Source organism: Hydra vulgaris, chromosome 14 (assembly GCF_038396675.1).
Source record: "Hydra vulgaris chromosome 14, alternate assembly HydraT2T_AEP".
Lineage (NCBI taxonomy): Eukaryota > Metazoa > Cnidaria > Hydrozoa > Anthoathecata > Hydridae > Hydra > Hydra vulgaris.
The window spans coordinates 37007501-37027305 of record NC_088933.1 but is presented as its reverse complement, the minus strand read 5'-3'; the positions used below and the strand labels follow the sequence as shown (position 1 = coordinate 37027305).

Below are 19805 nucleotides of genomic sequence, written 5' to 3'. Positions count from 1 at the left end.
TTGGAAATTTACTTCTTAACGAACTTTTATATAAATTATATTGTAATAGAATGAGGTCGTTCCATGAAAAGTCGATGTTTGCTAGAGTGAGTTTGTTAGAGGAATTCCAAAACAAAATCAAAAAGATTTTGTGTGAGGAATTCGAAATTTCAAAAATATCAAACAGTAAAGAGTTTTTTCTTTTACAATGTGAAAAAATCTGGAGCGAAGATAACAAAATTAAAATAGATATAAACAAAAATCTTTTTTTAAACTAAAGTGCCCAGATTATTTTTGGAACTTTTTCGATTATTTTCGAATCTTGATTTTCTTGTTTTTCTAGTTTGTTTCTATTTTTTTTTTGTTTTGTTTTGTTTTTCATCTTATTTCATTTTCGTTTTTTCTTTTATGTTTCTGTGAGGTCTTCATTTTTTTTTATGTTAAGTATATAACTCTTGTGAGTTTTATATGTGACTTAGTAATGGAACAGTGGACCATCTTGTAATTAATACCACTGTATTTATTATTAATATCTCTACAAGGCAGACGCCGGAGGAGAGAAAAAACAACAATATTTTTTTTACTTTTGTTCACCACATGGCCAGGGTTGCCAGACTCTTTTCGGTGTGTGGTAGCCATATATACATAATAAAGTGCTTTATTAGGCTACAAGTAAAAGAGCCTTTCATCAGAAATACCAGAAATTACGTGGATTATCTTAATTTACCATTTAATCTTTTAAGCAGCTTTTTAGCAGCTTTGTAGAGTTTTGTGCATGCGTATAAAAGATATTGCGTTTTTATGAATTTTTTTGACCCAAAAATAATGTTAACGCATTAACTTATGCATTCCAAAGAACGTTGTTCGTCGTAGAACTTTTTTCAATGTTCGTAAAGCGCATCCTTTGTTATTTATTTGTTTACTGGTTCTTAATAGATTAAAAAGGACGTTGTTTGTGTAAAAAATGGCAGGATCTAGCATTTTTTCGATACTTGAGATGTGTGGGTGTGTGGGTGTTTATTTAAATATGTATGTATCTAAGTATGTATGTACGTATGTATGTATGTATGTATGTATGTATGTATGTATGTATGTATGTATGTATGTATGTATGTATGTATGTATGTATGTATGTATGTATGTATGTATGTATGTATGTATGTATGTATGTATGTATGTATGTATGTATGTATGTATGTATGTATGTATGTATGTATGTATGTATGTATGTATGTATTTATGTATGTATGTATGTATGTATGTATGTATGTATGTTTGTATGTATGTATGTATGTATGTATGTATGTATGTATGTATGTATGTATGTATGTATGTATGTATGTATGTATGTATGTATGTATGTATGTATGTATGTATGTATGTATGTATGTATGTATTTATGTATGTATGTATGTATGTATGTATGTATGTATGTATGTATGTATGTATGTATGTATGTATGTATGTATGTATGTATGTATGTATGTATGTATGTATGTATGTATGTATTTAAGTATGTACGTATATGTGTATGTAGGTATGTATGTATGTATGTATGTATGTATGTATGTATGTATGTATGTATGTATGTATGTATGTATGTATGTATGTATGTATGTATGTATGTATGTATGTATGTAATGTATGTATGTAACATATGTACAGAGCACTTACATGCATAAGTATTGTATATAAATACACCAAATCAATTTTCACAATATACGTATACTTTCTTTGATAGACACCAACAGATGTCAACTTAGGAACGGTACAAAATGGATTAAGCCAATCAATAAAGAAATTTTCATTAGACTGTAACACTGTTGATCAACATCCTCCTAATGTGAGCTTACCTTATTCGTTAAATTTGCAAAGTCTTTCTTCGTGGGGAAGTGTTGAGTCAAGAGAGAATAATCAAAAATTAACTTCTTTTAAGCGCCCTCATAGTGATTTAGAAGATAAAAATAATTTTTTACATAATCATATTGTGCAGCAAACAGAAAAAAAGGGTGAGTAATTGCATATTATTTGAGAAAGATGTTTACTGTGAAGTTTTTATTGATTAAGGTCAAAGTTTATTATGAAGCTTTGGTGGAAAGTGGAATGGAGATGTTTAATATGTTTAGTGAAGTGTAAAATATCTTAAATGTTGAATTTAGTTAAGTAATTCATAAAAGTTTTTTAAAATTAAGTTCAGTTTTTGTATGAAGCCGTTTAATTTACAATTATCTTTAAATGTTATAGATTCATCGGTTCCTTCAATATCATCTGTTACACAAATTTTGCAAATTTCTCAAAGCAATGTAAATACATTAAACGCTGTTAATACTAGACATTCTTTATCAAGGGACAGTCTTTAAACTGCTCAACTATTAAAGCAAAAAAACTAATCTCAGTAATATATACAACATGGCTACCAGCCGCAAACTTTACCTAAATTATCCTTGGCACAAACATTAACACAATTCACTTCTCTTACAGCTAGTCTACAATTCATTAGCCACGGATCTTCATCTAATGGTCATATAAGCTAGTTGGAGTAACTAATATTGGTTTTCAAGAATAATCTTGATTGTTCTAAATAGTTTGCTTTTAAATTTTGCATTTTCGAACACTCACTATCTCTTTTTTGGAGATATTTTTTTTTTTTGTTGACTATTATACAAAATAATTTATAGAAAATTTTTTTTCGCTTTTTATAAAGGGGATTATAATCGGGTTATAAATTTCATCGTAGATAATCCCTATTGAAAATAATAGTTTAAATTTTTAAAAAGAAATCCTTTATATATATATTTATTCCAAATAATAAATAGTAATTTTTTAAAATTAATGAATGTACAAATAAAACTTATTTTTATTTATATATTCATTAACGTAGTATTACTTAATTTTTTTCTGACAAAAAACAAACAAGTGCTTAAAAATGATAGATTACGCATTGCATTTTTCAAGTAATTAAAATGTAATAAACAATTTTCTGGTTTAAAAGCGACCGCAGTTACTTAATAAGATATTTTAATTATTCAACAGGTTCAATACTTTTTATCTTGTAAACACTATTCAACAATTTTAATTGCGGAAATTGCATTCTTAAATGCGAATATCAAGTATTCTTTGTTAATTTTGCAAGTCTCGCCAACCGACAATCAACTCTACTCTGAAAGCAATAAAAATGTTCACATAATAACCTATAAACGATTACATTCTGGGTTTATGGTAATACTCTCGCCTGCCTTCTGGGTCGTACCAACGAAGTGGTGGAGGTGGGTGCTGAAATTCACAACTGAAATTTGGCATCTAAAAAAAAAAATACCCTTCATTGCTAAAATTAGCTTTTTTAGTTGCACGTATTCGTCGTTCGGTACGACCCTGCCTGCCGCATTGCAGTGTGTTGTGGTTATGATAGTCGAGGGAAAAGACACAACAATAAATATTCAGATATTGTATAACTGTTGTGGTGGTTACGTTAAGATTTCAATAGACTGAGGGAGAGTTAATAGAGGAATAGGACTTATTGATTAATCATTTATTATTTTTAAATGAACAGAAAAAGTAAGTAAAAACTATTAAAAAGTAGTAGAATACCAAATGTTTCTACTGCATTGTTTCTTTATTTCATATTTTTGCCATACTATATTTTGCTTTATTTTTTCGGTTATCATTCCTTTTTTTATGCGTGTATTTTTAGATTTTGGGGTGGTTATAAATTGTTAGGACGGGTCAGTGTTTAGGGGGAAAAAGCGTAGATTGGGTGGAAAGTCTCCGAGCTGGGGAAAAATACAAATATTTAAATTTAGTTTAAAACGATTTATTTTAATAACAATTTTATTTGACTAGAATTTTATTTGAACTAAAAAGTTAGCCGACTAATTTTAGTTAGACTAAAACTAAGCTTAACTCCCACCCCTAGTGTAAATCAATCGACAATTGGTCGTCAGTTAAAAAAAAATGAATACTAAATATAGAAAACATGAAAAGACTCCAAAATACACTCTTTAATAATAATTTAAGAAAAGAAGCAGGAAACTAGTTAACCTACTCTATAACACAAAATCGCTTCTGGTCATCGATGATGAAAAATACTTTTGTATTGCAGGGGACAACATGCCTGGAAATTCTGGGTACTACACGAACAATAAAAAACCATGTCCAGAAAGTGTTCGTTTTATAGAAAAAGAGAAATTCCCAAAAAAACTTATTTATATGGATACCCATATCTGACCGTGGTATGTCCGAGCCATTGTTTCGCACTTACCAAATAATTCATCAATCTATATTGATAAACGTTTAAAAAAATGACTTCTTCCATTCATTCACAAGTATCATGGAGACTTTACCGTTTATTTTGGCCAGATTTAGCAAACTCTCATTAAAGGTTCTCTAAATTGGATGGACCAAAATGTCTATTACGTTGATAAAGAATCCAATTCCTCAAATGTGCATCAAGCATGACCAATTGAAAATTTTTGGGGACATTTGGCACAGAAGTTATACGAGGGAGATTGGCAAGCTTCAACAGAGTAAGTTTTGATTGATCGAATTAAATTAAAACTACAAGAAATTGATTTAAATTTTTTACAGTCGCTTATGAAAAGCGTCAGAGCAAAATTGAGATCAATTGCAGATGGTGGTGTTTTTTCATTTAAAAAATAACTTATTTTTATTAAAAATTAAATACTTTACATAACTTTACATACTTGATTTAAAAAAATTTAATAATAGTTTTTTTTTTCATTTATAAATAAGTTATTAACGTTTTTATTTTGTCTGATAACTTACGCATCACCCGTTATATTTTGTTAAGATGGTACTAACCTACATTTTTTATTTTTTAAAGTTTGATATTTTTTTTATAATTAGAAACTTTGTTAGTAGTTAAACAACTAAATATAAAAAACATAATTAAAATAAAAAATTGTTGTCAAAAGATGCTAAGTCAGCATAAAAAAGCAAAAAATGTTCAGTTACAAGAACATAAATAACTTGAGTAATATTTGAGATTTAAGCCTCAAATTCTTTAAACATATAGCTAAATGGCTGGTCAAGGGCCCCTAGTAAAATTTTATAAAGAAATTAAGCCAAACTAAAATGGCAGTTATAGAGCTGCAACGGAGATAAAAAATGGTCCACAGGGTATGTAAAAAAGGGGATTCTAAACAAAATAAATATTTTTTATTTATTCTACTACCAGCCTTTTTTAAAATATCAATGAATAAACTGTGAAAATTTCAAACAAAAAGAGTTAATAATTTTTAAGATATTTGAGTTCTAGTTTTAGAAATATTCAAAAAGTAGAAAACTGAGAATAACAACTTTTAAAATAAAAAAAGTTATAAACTAAAAAAATCAATCATTAAAAACATCAAAACTGGCCAGCATAATATGATTGACCACCCTCAACCTCTTGCTCTTTGTCAAAATAACCTTTTTTGAGTGATCTTAATGTCTTTCTTTTTTTTTTAGCTCTTTCACTTCACTTTAACTCAATATTTTTTAGACGTTTTTTGTCAAATCGCTGTGCCCTAAGATTGAAATAGTATCCTGGTGAAATGTCTAGCAATTTAAAAACTTCATCAAGTCCTAATATTCCTAAACTGTGTGCAATAACAGCAGAGTTTACTGCAATTTCAACAATTTTTTTTTATACAACGATTCAACGATTCCAAATTAATTGATTGAATGACTCGTTACAATTTTGAGTCAAGCCATGCAAACACTTTTTAAGATGCTCCACTTTAGACAAGTCTTGAAAAATTAGTTTTAATATGCTCATTATAACTTCTGGCAAATTGACTTTGCTTTTATATGCATTAAGTTTGGTTACTTTATCAGACTGCCATTTTCACCAACTACTTTTGCCTTTAGTACAAAATAAGTGATGTGTTTTATCTGAAGCAAAAGCAGTGCAGTGATATAATGTTACAATGACAGAGTTACGCATCTCTAGTAAATTTTATGGATTTTTCCTCATTGCCATGCCTACATAATTTTGAAGTGTATTAATGGCTTTATCCGTTAATCTTCCCTTTCCGCATATTTTTTTACCATTTCATAATATCTTGCTTTTCAATTCTTTTCTCAATTGCCGACATCTATTACCTATTTTTTTTAGATAATGACCTATGCATTCTAGTTTTTCTGGAACCTATGCATCTCCATATGGTTTTGACTCAACTACTTTTGTAAAAGAATTAGTACCTCCGTCACATAGATACTTAGCATAGTGAAGCTTGTATTTTTGTACAGAAGAAAATATTTATAATAACAGCTCCAGCTGTTTGCATTAACCCTGCTGATCCGCTGGCTTATTTGACAAATATGTTTCAACTTTCACTCATCAAATTTTAAAGAAATCTTTTTTTATTTATTATTTCACAACTTTTGCAAAACTTGGACATCACTTAAGTGTTGATAACTTTTTTTGTTTTTGTGCGATACCACAGCAATAACACCATTAAGGAAAGAATATCCACTTTTCTGCCAAGTACCATCAACAGAAACAGAGCAATCAACAAGACTTGATGAATCATTATTTAGTTTTAAAAGACTTTGTCTTACTTCCGTAGCAGAATTTGTCATATTATAAATTGCAGTTTTCTGATATGTGATATGTAACTCGTCATTACCTCTGTTAATATTTTGATAAGTCATAGGGGGTGGCATGTTCATAATATTTGCAAAGCATATCATTGATTCTCTGCGACATCCTATTTCATGAAATGCCATTAAACTAGGAATGTTGACTTCATGAGGTTTATTTCCAAACTTTTCATTGTTTACTACAGGAGATATAAAAAAATTATCAATGTTATCACAATGAATACAAAGAAAATCTTTAACGCAGCAACATATTATGTGATATCTCCAGCTTGCTTGTACAAACTTGACAAGAGTACTTTTCAAAAATTATTTTCAGCTGTTTAAAATGCATTATAAAGTAAAAGTCATTTAAACCATAATATTTTTGTTTACTTTTGTTCATGACTTGAATTTTCTTTACACCACTGGTGTCACCAGTTGAACAAAATTCTAATACAACTTTGTTAGTGTGAAAGTTCCCTCGAAATTTTCTATTGCTTTTTCTGTTGTTATTTTTTTTTTATTTGCCGTAATTAATAGAAATCTATAAATATAATTATCTTGACAATTATAAAAAACTTGGAAATTTATTTAAAAAAACAGTTATTACATGCTTGTTGAACTAACTAAAATCGTTACTTTATCAGTTGAACTAACTAAAACAAAGAGTATAACGAATAAGTCATTTTTGAACTTATATTTATGGAACTAGACATTCAATTACGGCTGAAACAAAATCAGACACAATTGCTAAGGCCGTTGCTAGGTATTCGAAAATTACCTTGTTGTCTTTAAATACTAATTTAAGAACTTTATATTAATTTTTAAAGAAAAAAAAAAGTGATATTCAAGATCCAGGATGTTCAATCTGTTAAAATTTGAAATTTTTTTCTTATTTCTTTTTTGTTGTTTTAAATAGGGTAGTACCACCTTAATTGTTTTTCTCCTGTTTTTTTGTAAAACAATAGTCATTACTATATAATATATCACTGTGTACTAGCCATGAAGTTTTTATAGTTTATACTTTAAAGCAGTATTCGAAGTGAGAAAGGACGTGGCGATATGGCATATCGCCACGTCTTTTCTCACTTCTGCCACTATTTTATAAAGAAAAAACTTTATAGCAATAATTAGGCGAGATGATATTTTGAAAATACTGAAAACCATCCCGTAACATTTTTTTTCGTTTCAAGCATTGCTTAAAAGATATCAATAAGTAGGATGTTTTTTTAAAATTCAGTTTCAATTGAGATTCTAAGATTCAAAATAATGAAAACGCCTGCAGTGCAAATTTATAAAAATCCATGTTTAAAAGCAAACAACAATTATTGTTATTTTAAATTTTAAAATTATTCAAATTGCCTTACATGAGAAACTTCCCTCCACTAGGCCCCTTGATGTTGAAAAAACTTTCTTAAAATAATGCAAATAAAAATCGCATTTACTTTAAAAAAAGAACAATTTAAGTATCATGCATAGAACAATTATAAGATGCTGTAGAATCACCAATTTTACTAGAGGCGGATCGTGAGAGAGATAAATCGTTTTTAAAATTCTTTTTTCAGAATTGGATGCAAATGTTATTTATTCAAAATGAAGCTATTTTCAAACAGCTATTTATAAAACCTTTAAGGTAATTCGAGAAAACTAATTAAAAAGGTAGTTCAAAAGATCTAAATAAAAAACGTAACACAGGTTGAAATAATATTTCTTCAGCGCAAGGCTACGCAAACCAAAGTTTTGGAAGTGTTCAAAAAACAACAGAAATATTGTAATAAGAAGCAATCATTCGTAGATTTATCTCCATACAAATAATAACTGTTTTTATAACCCTCTTTAAGAATGAATAATCGGGCAAGACATTTAGTCATTCTACTGAAAAAAAGTTTTTATAAAATTTCTGACAACAGGATTATCGAGATTTTGTTGTCAGAAATTTTAACATGGTTCTGACAACAACATTATCGAGATCTTTATTAAGAGACTGAGTTTATACATTGTTATATCAATGTATTTACGTATGATTGTAAATGGAAAAAAAGTTTATCACATACAGATGGCATTGCAAGTTTGTTCTCAGGTACAACATACTAAAAAAACTACTAAAAAGATTTTATAACTTCTCGATAATTTATTTTTAAGATGTCAGACTTGACAAAAAAAAAAGTATTTGAAAATAATAACTTTTAAAATCTTACACAATTAGATAAATACATTTTTTGGTTGCTATGCAATAAAATAATTTTTTTGTTGAAACAATTAACTTTAATAAACAATTTTAAAAATTAAAATTTTAACGTTTATAAAAGTTATTGGATCACTTCTCTGATCAGACTACTGTGCGTGTAAAGCCATCCTTATCAAGCGTTAATTTATTATAATAAAATATCATTACGGTTTTAAGTCAAATAAATTTTAATAAGCATAAAAGGTAGGCATATCCCGATAATTTCAAATTAAAAAGCCAGAATTCACAGCACTTTAGAGATTAATCAAACCTTTCAAGATAAATTTTAGTCAAGTGCACATTTGGATTAGTCTAATACAAGTGTCAGATACCTGGCAGCCGTGGTGCAGTGGTTAGTTTTTAGGCTCAGAACGAAGAGGTAGGTTCGTTGCTGACACTGGTCAGATAAGCGACTTTGGTAAGGGAGGAGGCGTGAACTTCCTGGTTTTTGCTCTTCCGCGGTGCTCTGTGAACGTTAGGGTTTCTTGGAGCACATTAATTACCACCGACATAAATTTGAAAAAATAAGTAATTGAAGTAGATAAAAAGTACAAATGAAAAAAGAAATAATAATAATAGCAGCAACATTATAACGTAAAAATCAAGACAACAAATATATGATTTTGGATTAACTTCTAAAGAAAAACAACCGCAACATTAATTAAACAACTGCAGCAAGAACAACTTTTCTGCACAAATTAGAATCAGCAACAAAATCAATCATTTGATAGTAATAATTTTTAGTCGAAAATTTTTTTGATTAAACAAGAAAGAACAAGTTTTTTTAAATTTTATATAAATTATATATACATTGCAAAATACAAAATGATAAATACATTTTTTTAAATGAGTGTTTTTAATTTATGCGCACCCCCTAGCTGTCCATTTGATTAATGACACTCTTACCACCTTAGGTACTATGTGGGAAACTTAGTTCTCACAATAGTAATTATTTGAAGCAACACAGTGCAGCACTGAAACAACATATCACAAAAATGATTTTACTTCAAAAATAACAAAGCACAATAAATAATAAAAAAGCACGATATTCTTCAACTTTTGACAACTGCTGTCGTATAAAAATCGTTAAAATTTACTTGCAGCAACAGATCGTCTAAGTGGTCTTGGTAACCACCACGTACTAATTTCGATATTACTAAAAAAAATTTAAAGGCTTTGAAACACTTCACCGCAAAACTTCAAGATTATTAACATAAAAGTTAACGAAATTAACAAAAAGTTTAAAAAGTGTTAACGAGCAATATTTTAGAAAACACAGAAAACACGTTAACGAACAATGTTGAGGAGAACGTATAAAAACATGTTAATAAACGATATTTAAGAGAACCTATAAAATATGTTAAAGAGTGATATTTAAGTGAACGTAGAAACATGTTAATGAGCAATATTTAAGTGAACGTAGCAAACATGTTAATGAAATGGAGCGATATTTAAGAAGATCTAGAAAACATGTTAATGATATTTAAGAATACATGATAATAAATATTTAAGAGAGCTAGGAAAAGCATTAATTAAATAATTTATAATTTAAATTTATTTAGAATGCCATTCTAAAGGGCGTGAAGCAAGCATTAATCTAAAGAACATGTAAATAATGTTATTTTTTCTTAAGGTATAAATTTAAGTTTTAAAACGTGTAAAAAAGTTATTTTAATAAATATGAAATAAATCTTTAAGTATATTAACAAATTATATAAATAAATTATAATAATACAACAAGCTAATTTCTTTTTTTATATTTTAGGAATAAAAACTAATTAAATAACAAAAAATTACTTGAGAATAGAAACTCTGTGCAATGTTTAAAAGTTTCATGAATAGATTTTAACTTGCTAAATAAGGGATGTTTAACATATCCTGTTTGCTTATCATTTTCCCATGACGACAATCGCAATCTCCCTTCAAACTTTAAAATAAGTCCAAAAATATCTGTTATAAGCTTATAAACCGGAGTGGCGTTTTTACTGAGCAACGACCTAAAGTCACAAATACAATTTTTTTTAAATATATATATATAAATTTTTATATAATTATATATATATATATATATATATATATATATATATATATATATATATATATATATATATATATATATATATATATATATATATATATATGTAAATTGGTAGAAAATCACATAACAAAAACTTTTTATTTAACACTGTATTTCATCAATAAATTTATATATATATATATATATATATATATATATATATATATTTATATATATACTTATATATATATATATATATATATATATATATATATACAGTATGCGACAAAAGTGTTTAAATGTTTTTGAAAAATATTCTTTTTTAAAATAAATGATTGAAATACATGTTTATATATCAATATATATATACCAAAATAAAGGTAGTTCATTGTAGTTTCATGTTTTGAGCCTCAATTTAAATGAATGAGAAGTGTTTATAGCAAATTATTTATTGAAACAAAATGTCAGATGTAAACAGTTTTGTCGCGATTTATGCTATTATTAATTTTAATGCGAAATTAATACTTTGTGGCTATATTTTTAATTTGTTTAAATAAAACATATCTCAATTAGTAATAAACGGTTTATTTAAACTTAAAATTCGTAATGTAAACAACAGAAAAATTATAATTGAAAGAATGAAGAAAGTGTCGAAAGAAATTGAAAATTTAGCTGTTCAGAAGCTTAAATCAGGATTGTCTCTTCGTGAGATAGGACGAGAACTTAATATATCTTATTGTTTAGTCTATAAAATTAAGAAGCGAAACGATATAGAGGAGAAATGCAACAAAAATGGACGCAAGAAAATTTTTATGGAAAAAAGCTGGAGAAGGAATTTCTGATCGTGACTTTATTCCAACAGTAAAATATGGCGGCGGAAAGTTGTTGTTTTGGGGATGTTTCTCTTCGTCTGGTGTTGGTAAAATCGTAAAAATTGATGGAATAATGGACGCGAAACATTATATTGACATTTTAAACAATGGCTATTTGCCTAGTTTACGAGGATGGCGAAAGCAAATTCGTTCGACACTTTTTATGCAAGACAATGATCCAAAGCACAAGGCAAAAATCACATAAGAATTCCTAAATTCGAAGAAATTTAAGATTCTAGAGTGGCCTGCGCAAAGTCCCGATCTTAACCCGATCGAGAATCTTTAGTCTATTGTGAAGAATCGAGTTTATAATTATGAAACAAGAGCAGCCAGTCGACAAGAAATATGGGAACGAGTTGAGTATGTTTGGAGTTCGATAACTGTTGAAGAATGCAAGAAGTTGATTGGTAGCATGCCTGCGAGAATCGCAGCAGTCATTAGAAGTCGCGGAGGCTACACAAAGTATTAATTTCGCATTAAAATAAATAATAGCATAAATCGCGACAAAACTGTTTACATCTGACATTTTGTTTCAATAAATAATTTGCTATAAACACTTCTCATTCATTTAAATTCAGGCTCAAAACATGAAACTACAACGAATTACCTTTATTTTGGTATATATTGATATATAAACATGTATTCAATCATTTATTTTAAAAAAGAATATTTTTAAAAAACATGTAAACACTTTTGTCGCATACTGTATACAGTATCGGACAAATTGAGTGCAACCAAATAATGCTAATTTAGTTTCTTTATATAAAAGTGCTGCATTTTTTCAATTTAGAGAAACAACTATGTAACTGTTTAGAGACAAAGTTCTTCAAGTTTTATTCATCACAAAATCATTATTTGTACACGAAAATTAATAAATTAATCAAAAGTATTTAAAAAAGTTGATTTCCTTCTGGACAAAACAAGAGCAACTCGACAAAATGTTGACCAAGCTGTATTTCGCTATCAATATTTCGTGGCAAATCCTTTGTTGTCGATCACAGCCTTGCATCTTCGAGGCATAGATTCGATCAGGTGATCAATGAAACTTTGTGGAATCGCTGCCCAGGCCGTTTGGATTTGTTCAAACAATTGATCCTTATTACGAACACCTTCACGATTAATTCTGCCGTTGACGATCTCCCACAGGTTCTCGATAGGGTTGAGATCCGGATATTGAGGCGGCCAATCCATCACCGATAGGTGGTTGTCTTGAAACCACTGCTTGACTACTTTTGCAGTGTGTCTCAGATGGTTATTTTTATATCAGATGAGGATATTTTTATACATGAAACGGTCCCTTATTCCATCGTTTCGAAGTATTGGACCTAGACCATTAGCAGAAAAACACCCCCAGACCATTACATTGCCTCCACCATGCTTCACAGTCTAATGGCAGTAACGTAAATCAAGGCATTTTCCGGCCGGTCGACGTACACGGCAAATGCCATAGCTCCCAATGATGTTGAACTTCGATTCATCACTGAACAGGACAGTTTGCCATTTCTGCACATTCCAGTCAATATGAGATGTGGCAAATAGGAGTCTTTTCTTCTGGTTTTTTAGTGAAATCAGCGGTTTCTTTGCAGGGCGTCGAGAAAATAATCCGGCTTCAACAGCACGTCGTCTGATTGTTCGGTCCGATACAGGCAGCTCTAATTGCTTTTGTATCTCGACTGATGATATCCAGGGATCCTTCTTGACGGATCTGACGATCATAGAATCCTCTCTACAAGTGGTGGAACGCGGTCTTCCACCTTTGTTATCTGCTCCCAACTTCCACGTAGAACCGTATTTGGAACATAGTCTTGATACGGTCCATTTTTTCACGCGATATTTATCACAAATACTTTTTTGTGACATTCCACTTACGTAATCGCCAATAATTTTCTTTCTTAGTTTCAATCCAAGACTGTCGGGAGCCGTTTTTGCACTTGAAGTCATAAAAATAATGATGATAAATAATCACGCTTCTCAAGGCTTACTGTGTTACATTTACCTTGTGATGATACAATAATGCTCTGTGGAACACAACTTCTTGGTTGGATGTGGACTGTATTGATGTAATGAAACACTTGTTTTATATACTTCTTGTATTGATGTTCTTCGAAAAAACACTTTGATAAAACTCACTTCGATAAACTGTCTTGATAATACTGACTGATTGACTTCCATATACTGACTGAATTACATGTCGATTTACATGTCTCTTACATAGTAACATGAACCTGTGTGAACCTGTTCTGGATGCTTCCAGATGCTTCTTCTGGAAACTTCTGGAAGCTTTTGCATGCTTCTGGAAACTTCTGGATACTTCCTTTAATTATTAAAAAACTTTCGTGACGTTGACACGGACCAGACTTAAGAAAATGAAAAAAACCAAAAAAGTTGCACTTGTTTTGTCCACTGCAAAATGGCACTTGTCAACGAAATTCTGCCTGTGTGCTGTCACCTGTCAGCTGATTGCTCATGTCATGGCATGCTATGACTCCAGACTCCTGAACTGTTTGCTGTGGTAGTATAGTTCGTTTCATTTTTTAAGACATGTAAAATTAGAAACACTTTTTAGCATTGTTCGATGCTGGTTGCAAATGTTTTGTCCAATACTGTATATATATATATATATATATATATATATATATATATATATATATATATATATATATATATATATATATATATATATATATATATATATATATGTATATATATATATATATAAATATATATATATATGAATCTTTGGTGTTATGAGAATCTTTCAGATCTTATCAGAGAATCTTTGGTGTTATGGGGATGTTTATTAACATCTCTCTCAATGACGCCCTACGCATAATAATCCAATGGATTCAGGTCTGGAGAGTTTGGAAGCCACAAGTTTGGAGTGATGTGATCATAAAAATGGTCCGCTAACCATTCCTGAGTGTTTTGAGCCTTATGTGCTGGTGCAGAGTCTTGTTGAAAAATGTAGGGCCTTCCATTTCTGATCCAAGGCTTAACAACAGTACCCAAGACTTCAATGTAAGCAGCAGAAGTGACTCTTAGTCCTTGCAGAAAGAGGTGTGGTGGCATCACATTTCCTTCATTGCTAATAACCCTCAAAACCATAAAAGTTGCAGGAAAGTTTGTGTGCATGACTGTTGCAACTTTGCAAGGGTCATCACACAGCCATCTGTCATTTCTTCTGTTTCCTTTTTTATCACCTTTTTTATACAGCCTCTTGGACCTTATCAAACAATTTGCTTTGATGGTCTCCAACATAAACTGACCTCTCCTCATCACATAAGACTTGTAGGGAAAGATTTTCATGAACAGACCTTCGACTTGTGGCTTCTGAAACACCCAGGTCTTTTGCGATGGACCTCATTGACTTTTGGGGGCTCTCGTCAACGATATTCTGATATACTTGATGAATAAATTCAGGTGTTCTAGTCGTGTCTGACCGTTGCTCATGCTTTTTACGTTTAGCAGCTTGATTACAATCACCATCATTTTCTTCTAACTTCTTGCGAACTTTAAGAACAAAAGATCAGACAACTTTAAGAAATTGTGCAATTTGTAAATTGCTATTTCTGCCTTAAATGCTACAATTACAGCATGTCTTTCATTTCTTGTGTTAGTTTATTATCTGTCATTTTTAATTATCTTTTTTTTAAAAATAAAAAAAATTAATGTAATATAAAGAAATGATGATATTACGTGATGTTCTCAAATAGCTGACGCACCCTGTATATATATATATATATATATATATATATATATATATATATATATATATATATATATATATATATATATATATATATATATATATATATATATATATATATATATATATATATATATATATATATATATATATATATATAGATATATATATATATATATATATATATATATATATATATATATATATATATATATATATATATATATAGATATATATAGATTTGAAGTATTTACTTTGAACTTATTGTTTATAGAGAGACTACACATCTATTTGTGTATACAGAGTGTAGTTTTATCATCATAACAATAATGAATACTGTAGATGTGTATAATTTTGCTGTAATAATCTGGTATATTTTGCTGTTACAACTTGATATATTTTGCTGTAAAACTAACCTAATTAACTTTTTTTTTCACTGTTGTTTATAGTTTTTTATACAGAAAGATAATCAAAACATCGTTTTTGTTAAATATTGCACCGTTCATAAAATAATTATTTTGAAAAAAGATTAATTTAAAGTATTTTGTCCTAGTTTTAAAATTTGAAGACATAAAATTTGAATATTTTATGTTTTCACTGAAGAAAAATGGGTAAAAAAGCAGTGTTAAGTGTACAATAAATAAGGAGATAAAAACCAATTTTTCTCAAAATGCAGTCATTAGAGCATCGTAAAGAAAACACGAGACCAGATGTTATCAGAGTTGCCATTGTTCAGGGAAACCTGTAGCAACGCTGAACCACAAAGACAACTTCATCCTAGTTCAAAGTAAAAGAAATTGTACTCGAACTGCTACCAAAATTTGCCAAGAACTTAATTCCATGTAAGAATTTGTTTTACAGTTAAAACAGATACTGGTGTATCTATTAAACTGTAAAACAGTGTCTCAGCAATTACGATTTAAAAGGAAGCGTTGCTGCCATTAAAATTGCTACTATGCAAGCTAAATAAAGTTAAATGATTGAGATGGGCAAATAAACATAAAGATTGGGAAATATAACAATGGTTATATATTAAAAAAAAAACACTCAAAAACGAAGTGGAACGGTTGCAAAGAAATATTGAGCGAAGCGGAACGATTTCTTGATTTGTCAGCTAAGGAGGAACATTGTTATGTATATACTACTACCGCTACTTTAACCCCTGTGTGTGTGTATATAAATATATATATATAAATATATATATATATATATAAACAAAGTGGAACGGTTGCAAAGAAATATTGAGCGAAGCGGAATGATTTCTTGATTTGTCGGCTAAGGAGGAACATTGTTATGTTTATACTACTACCGCTACTTTAACCCCTGTGTGTGTGTGTATGTATATATATATATATATATATATATATATATATATATATATATATATATATATATATATATATATATATATATAAATTGGTAGAAAATCAATATATATATATATATATATATATATATATATATATAAATTGGTAGAAAATCAATATATATATATATATATATATATATATATATATATATATATATATATATATATATATATATATATATATATATATATACACACAGTGGTTTTCATAAACTTAGATAAATAAAAATAAAATAAAAGTGCTACCTCTATGTTTGATATATAATTTAATAGAGGAAGTGAAACTATTATAGAGTTTCACTTCCTCTATTAAATTTTTTTTACAGGATGTTTATTACTCATTCTATTACCAATTAACACAAAAAAGCTAATTGATAAGCTTGATTTTATTTTATTCATAAAGTTAGACGCACAATCAAAAAAGTCTTATATCTTGTTAATTGATAGTTAATTAGTAGATTTTTCCCCATATTTCTTATTAATAGACCTAAAATAATCAATTTTGTCAAAAAACCTTATATAAATATGACTTACCTGGAATTAGTTAATTATTATTTAATAAATAAACAAAAGTTAAGTTAGTTTTGCACTAAAAAGACGCGAAAAATGGGCAAAAGACGTATCACTCAAGGTGAAACATGGCAAATTATTGCTCACATGGAAGAAGGAACCAAAAGTAATAGAGAAATCGCCAGGTTAATTAGAGTTTCTGAGAAATGCATTCGGACAACGAAGCAAAACTTTCTTCACACTGGTAGTGCCAGCAAGAAAACCAGGCCAGGTAGACCCTTGTCAACCACCAGAAAGGACGATAGTGCCCTAGAGCTGTCAGAGCTAATCCAAGAATTAGTTACAAAGAATTGACCACAGAATTCAATACAACGCGAAATAAATCAATTTCTCAAAGCACAGTCCGCCAAATACTTATCAAATACAAGATTAGAGTCTACTTTGCTTTGAAGAAACTGCTCCTGCGCCCATATGATAAACAAAGGAGACTAAAATGGTGTCGTGAAAGAAGGTAGTGGGCAATAGAACAATGAAAAAACATGTGGAGTGATGAGAGGAACTTTGAGCTTATTAATAGCAAATCTAACATAACAGTCAAAAGAATGGCTCACGAAAATTATTACGCCAGGTAATAATTTTCGTGACATTTACAAAGGTGTTGGTATGTGCCAAACATACACAGGAAGAATCAACTCCAGAATATACATAGAAGTACTGGAAAACAACCTAATTCCATCAATTAACCTGCTTATGCTCAATGATAAACCATGGAAACTTCAACAAGATGGCGCTACTGCACATACTGCATACTATACAAAGGAGTGGTTCAACGACAATAATATCAAGACAATACCATGGCCTCCATACTCACCTGATTTGAGCCTGATTGAAAACATTTGGGATTGGATTGACCGTGAATTGGCAAAGGTTCAAATTTCCACAATTGGCCAGCTGAAGGACATACTTAAGGAGACTTTTTTTTTTTTTTTTGTTAATATACCTCCCCAAGGCCCAGAAGGCCACTACAGACGAGGAGACTACTAAATTGTGGTTATAACCTTCTCTCAACTCTGTAACTCCGAAACACGAACTTTGAAGAACAAGGCCGCTGCGCAGAGAAACAAGTTGAGTGTGGTACTACCAGGGACATGGTGGGGATCGAACTCAGAACCTCTTGCAAATGAAGCGAGCGCTCTACCACTACACTACTACCGCATGTATACTTGGTATAGGGTCCCAGAAGCAATGTACAAAAATCTTGTTGAGTCTATGCCTAGAAGAGTTCTTTATTGTATTAAAGCAAAAGACGGATACACAAAATATTGATTGGTTCATAAATTACACCTCCTAATGTATCGTGCATTTTTGTAAATTTTGTATTCTGTATGTATTTATCTAATAAATAGAAAATAACTAAACCGAAATCTTATTTCTTTAAAAAACTAAATATATATATTATATATATATATATATATATATATATATATATACATATATATATATATATATATATATAGATATATAGATATACAATTATATTTTATATGTATATATAACTTACATACATAAATACATTTTAGTTAACGATAAATCGAGTAAGAATATATGATTACCTAAATATAATTCTGTTAAGATAATTGACATGGCACTTATGAAGATCGTCCAGGCTGTGAACCTTACATTGAATTTAATTATATATTATGTATTCTATATTTATTTATTATAAACTAAAAACAATAATTTAAAAAATAATTTATTATAACGAAATTAAATACTTTTTGACGAAGATCTTGCTGAAACTCTCTCCAACTTACATGCAAAATTTGATTAACAATGTACCGTTCCAAGTTATTAACAAAATGCTGCATCTCGTGACTTAGAAAAAAAAAAGCAACTAAGCAATAATAGTGTTTGATACTTTAACTACCACATTTGAGGAGAACTTCTCCAAAATGATTATTGCATTTATGGAAAAATTAGTTCAACAAAAGATTTTTATAAAATATTTATAATAAAGCAACTAATGTTAGGTAACCAGGAAGGTAGGATGTTTAAACTCATAAAATTTGGGTTATATACCCAGCTAGCAGACCTTAACTGTAAATAAAGTTTAAAAATAAGGAACCTACCGAAAGAGTTGCAGTTGTCTCAATTCTGGTGAGCTAGCCGCTTTCCGACTATAACCTAAAGTTGATAAATAATATATATATATATATATATATATATATATATATATATATATATATATATATATATATATATATATATATATATATATATATATTTATATATATATAAAATGCATTTAATAATTTAATCTTAACTGTAATTATTTTATGTCATAAATAATCTGTAACCTGCTTTTTTTAAGTTTAACCATACTTCTTGCAAACTCCACCCAGCTTTTTTTAAACGAAGTAAAAAAGAAAACACCTAGTAGGAAATCAAACTAAAAAAATTGGATTTAGAGGAAATAAAATTGTTTTAAAAAAAATTTCAATATATAAAATCAAAAAATGTATATAATTAGTTAATAAAATATA

General features: G+C 29.1%; 1 protein-coding gene and 1 long non-coding RNA gene across 2 annotated transcripts in view; one reads left to right on the top strand and one right to left on the bottom strand.

Annotated features, from left to right (window-relative positions):
• Nucleotides 1-1724: 1724 nt before the first annotated feature.
• On the top strand, nucleotides 1725-2661 carry LOC136090420 (uncharacterized). The gene is made up of 2 exons (XR_010643410.1): nucleotides 1725-1988; nucleotides 2224-2661. It is a non-coding gene; the product is annotated as an uncharacterized LOC136090420 (long non-coding RNA).
• Nucleotides 2662-9775: 7114 nt separating this feature from the next.
• The window catches only part of LOC101237790 (gamma-tubulin complex component 6), a 77698-nt gene continuing 67668 nt past the window's right edge, over nucleotides 9776-19805 (bottom strand). Inside the window, exons 22-27 of the mRNA XM_065818165.1 lie at nucleotides 19620-19695; nucleotides 19392-19446; nucleotides 19038-19137; nucleotides 18876-18937; nucleotides 10586-10785; nucleotides 9776-9944 (exon numbers count right to left, since the gene is read on the bottom strand). Of these exons, the coding sequence (XP_065674237.1) occupies nucleotides 9841-9944; nucleotides 10586-10785; nucleotides 18876-18937; nucleotides 19038-19137; nucleotides 19392-19446; nucleotides 19620-19695 (597 nt within the window). The 3' untranslated portion in view covers nucleotides 9776-9840. The remainder of the gene's footprint in view (nucleotides 9945-10585; nucleotides 10786-18875; nucleotides 18938-19037; nucleotides 19138-19391; nucleotides 19447-19619; nucleotides 19696-19805) is intronic.